We start from the raw sequence: 3,496 nt of genomic DNA on the forward strand, positions 1-3,496 counted from the left end.
TTTAACTCCGTTTGTGTCCTGCTGCATTGGTAGGTAACACTGAATTTAGCCTCAGTGAGTTTTCAAGGGCATAAATGAGAATTGATGCCTTAGTCCACATGGGTAGTTTCAGATACAGACTAGTGTATTATTTAAAAATGTGCGCTGTAGTAGAGGGGTGTCTTCTATGAAATAACCCAGCTTATATTAAAATCATACATAGAAAATTTAAAAATGAATATATATTCTTGCAACAAACATTACTTTGTACATTTTCTTTGTTCCATTAAAAAGAAGGTTAATTGAAGTACCTTTTTTGTTTGCTTTTATTTTTTACAATTGCAACTCTGCTAATAGAAAGTGTTTTATACAGGTAATTTGTACTCAGTCTGAAGAGTACAACAGTCAACAGGCTTTATGCAATGCCACAAGTGAGGGGCCTATACTGCGAAATCCTGGGAACAATGATAAATCAAGGACCCCAAGGCTCCCATCCTCAGCTGAAGTTGAATTTTGCTTATCCCTGACTCAGTATGAATCTGGATCCATGGATAAAATGGCCAATTACAGTTTCCGAAACACTTTGGAAGGTAACATGTTTTATTCCATCTGTAAATTGATTCTCTCTGGGGTTAGAATTTTTAAACTGATTCATGGATCTGATTCCATGAAGCATCACTCAAAAAGAAAAAAAAAGAAAAAAAAAAGTTATGCTTTCTCCTGGAATAGCAACAGACAGAAAGAACCATGTTAAAGGCGTTTCATAAGAAAATAGAAACTATAGACTAGATCAGACCCTAAATCCATCTGCTAGGAGATACTGTCTCCTGCTATAGTCAGCACAAAGCACAGAAAAGAAATGTAGCACTGCATAAAAAGACATCATTTAATAATCTACTTACACATGATCATAACCATGTCCATGTGAGTTACAGGTTTGCCCTGGTATCCATTGTCTGCCAGAGGCCAAGCTGGACAACAAGGGTGAAAGAGGATGCTGCCAGTTGGCATGTTATGTCTACATCCTGTCACTGTGAACTCCACAGCAGACTTCTCCCCAAACTCTAAGGATTAGGGGTTAAGTTATGCCTCAAAAATGACCCTTATTATAATTTCCAAAAGAATTTAGTTATTTATCTTAATTTTCTAACTATCCAACCTGTTTTGCATGTTCCTAATTTGCTAGTAAACGAGAGTTCTTTGCTAAAGGAATAGTTGTTCTTAATTATCTGTCTACTCAATCTCTTTTGAATCTTGCTAAATTGCTAATAAAAAAGGATAGCACATTATATATTTATCAATAAATATCAATAAATATTGCTACAGTGTCATATATATGCTGAAGCCAATGTGATCCACTTTTGATGGATCTCTGACGAATCCCAGAGATTTTTGCTTGCAAGGAACTGTGCAAGGACCAAAACAATGCAATATAGGAGTTGGTGTGAGGATAAGAAAGCAAAGCTTTTAATATGTTCAGTATTACTCTTAATGCAGTGTGGAATGCCATAAAGCTTTGCTGGGGAAAAAAAAAGTGAACCAGTTTCTTCTCTAAAACCAGTCAAAAACGTGGAATTTGTCTGCTGAAACCAACAGAGAAGCCAGACATTAATTAACTCCAGCTCTGGACATAGCTGTGCTTTCTACCTTTAAGAAAGGGAACCACATGGAGTTAGAGAAAAAAAAAAGGTGACATAATCAAGTAGAGGTTTGCTCACATTTTTCTCCATGAAGTATGTGAATAGGTGCAAGGGGTGGAATAGGAGGAGTAGAGAAAAGAGAATTAAAGCAAACAAGTCATGAAATAATGAGGGTCTACCATCACGCTGCTAGTATTGTAAACAAAAGCAAAGGCACAGCCTATTGAAGTTATGCAGGGCCACATGTGGGTTTACTGAGAAGGCAGAGTCAAAACAGATCACTTGCTTACAAAGCCTAAATTTCAGTATCATGGCTGCTCATTAAATAACAATAATTCATGAATAACTGCAGAAAAAGGGCAAAGCCTGCTTTTTGTCAATGCTGTCTAAACTGACAGCTAAACAGAGTCATGGATCAAGTATACCCCTTTGATACAAACGGATACATTTTCCTATTGAAAATAACGGTAGCTCTTTGAAAAAAAGGCAGTAACATAGATGTTCAACAGAATTGCACAATGATCAGGAAAGCACCTACAGTTCCCAAAGAGCCAGGAAGAAGTTGTTTTAACTCTAAAATCAGAATCAGTGTTTTGTCTGATTAATCTATCAAACCCTTTCTCTACTGCTGTTTCTTTGTCACATTAATTTCATGGCTAGCAAGCACAGTCACGGCTGGTCTTTTTTAATATCATAGTGTCATCTGCCAATCACACTTGAAGAGGGTCATGCTTTAATCTGAATAATGGCAATGTCACTGCATCTGAAAAGAGCTCTTCTGGATCAAATTTTCCTCCAAGTGAGTTCTTTTGTTCTGTGTAACAACCCTTCAGAAGCTGAAGAGTGTTAGTCTTTCTCCTAACTGACGTTATGAAGCTCCAGTTCACCACTGTGGTCAGGAAATGCTGTTAAGAAAGTGACCATGTTTGCTCATAGTCCAACTCCCAGTGCAACTACCAGACCCCATATTGTTGTCTAATTTTTATAGCCTAGCTAAAGGAGATCTACAGTGCCCAAGAGCTGGTATGCCAGAGAGTAAAAGTCAACAGAGTGATGTTACCTTTCTTTCCATAAGAACATTTCATTAGAGCCAGAGCTCACTGGAGTGAAACTGTGTCCACAGCATTTCACAATAAGGGGCTCTTTTGGTGATGAGTCTGTGAATGCTAGCCAGATGTGGCTCAGTAGGCATTTATCTATATTACTATGGAGATGGAGCTTATTCCATCAGACACAGTGTTATTCTGAGACAGCTTTTTTCATTTTTTTTCACTCAACTTTACACCACAGGACCAAAAATGTTTCTGTCAACTAACTTACTCAGCTAATAAGATAGTGAACTGCAATGTGAAGCCAAGAATACATGGCTAATGTTGAAAAAGATGGTGGAAAGTTTTTAACTAGTTTTACTGCCAAAAAAACCATACTGTGTTAGCTCCTTCCTTACAAATGGCCTGCTTAGTTTTTTGTTGTGTACAGATGCCAAGCTTAAATTGCCAGCTTGCATTTATTGTTCCAGTGCTCACTTCTGTGTGATGGCATTCTTACAAACCTGCTAACACTCTATAGTTCCTAACGTTTACTTCTTTTTCTAAGCAAAAAGCTTTTCAGTCCTTCTTTACTTGTTTACACAAGTTTGTGCCATTACACCTAAGGTCAAATTCTAATCTATTTTAGATCCAAAGTAAATCCAAAGTAAGTCCATTGACTTTACTGGAGTTACTCTAGATTTACAAAAGATGACCAGAACCAAGCCAGTGACTGTAATTGAGTGGCTCCTGATTTACACCAATGTGAGATTTACTCCTCAGGTTTAGTTCTGTAATAGAAAACACTTGTGATCACGTAGAAGAACTGATCACATAGAAGAACCACTT

At 37.3% G+C, this 3,496-nt stretch overlaps 1 protein-coding gene across 1 annotated transcript in view; it reads left to right on the forward strand.

Annotated features, from left to right (window-relative positions):
- The window catches only part of TYR (tyrosinase), a 48,768-nt gene that overhangs the window by 10,284 nt on the left and 34,988 nt on the right, over positions 1–3,496 (forward strand). The window contains exon 2 of the mRNA XM_009334831.1: positions 353–569. Coding sequence (XP_009333106.1) covers positions 353–569 — 217 coding nt within the window. The remainder of the gene's footprint in view (positions 1–352; positions 570–3,496) is intronic.

This window comes from Pygoscelis adeliae, unplaced genomic scaffold (assembly GCF_000699105.1).
Source record: "Pygoscelis adeliae isolate BGI_AS28 unplaced genomic scaffold, ASM69910v1 Scaffold141, whole genome shotgun sequence".
Classification (NCBI taxonomy): domain Eukaryota; kingdom Metazoa; phylum Chordata; class Aves; order Sphenisciformes; family Spheniscidae; genus Pygoscelis; species Pygoscelis adeliae.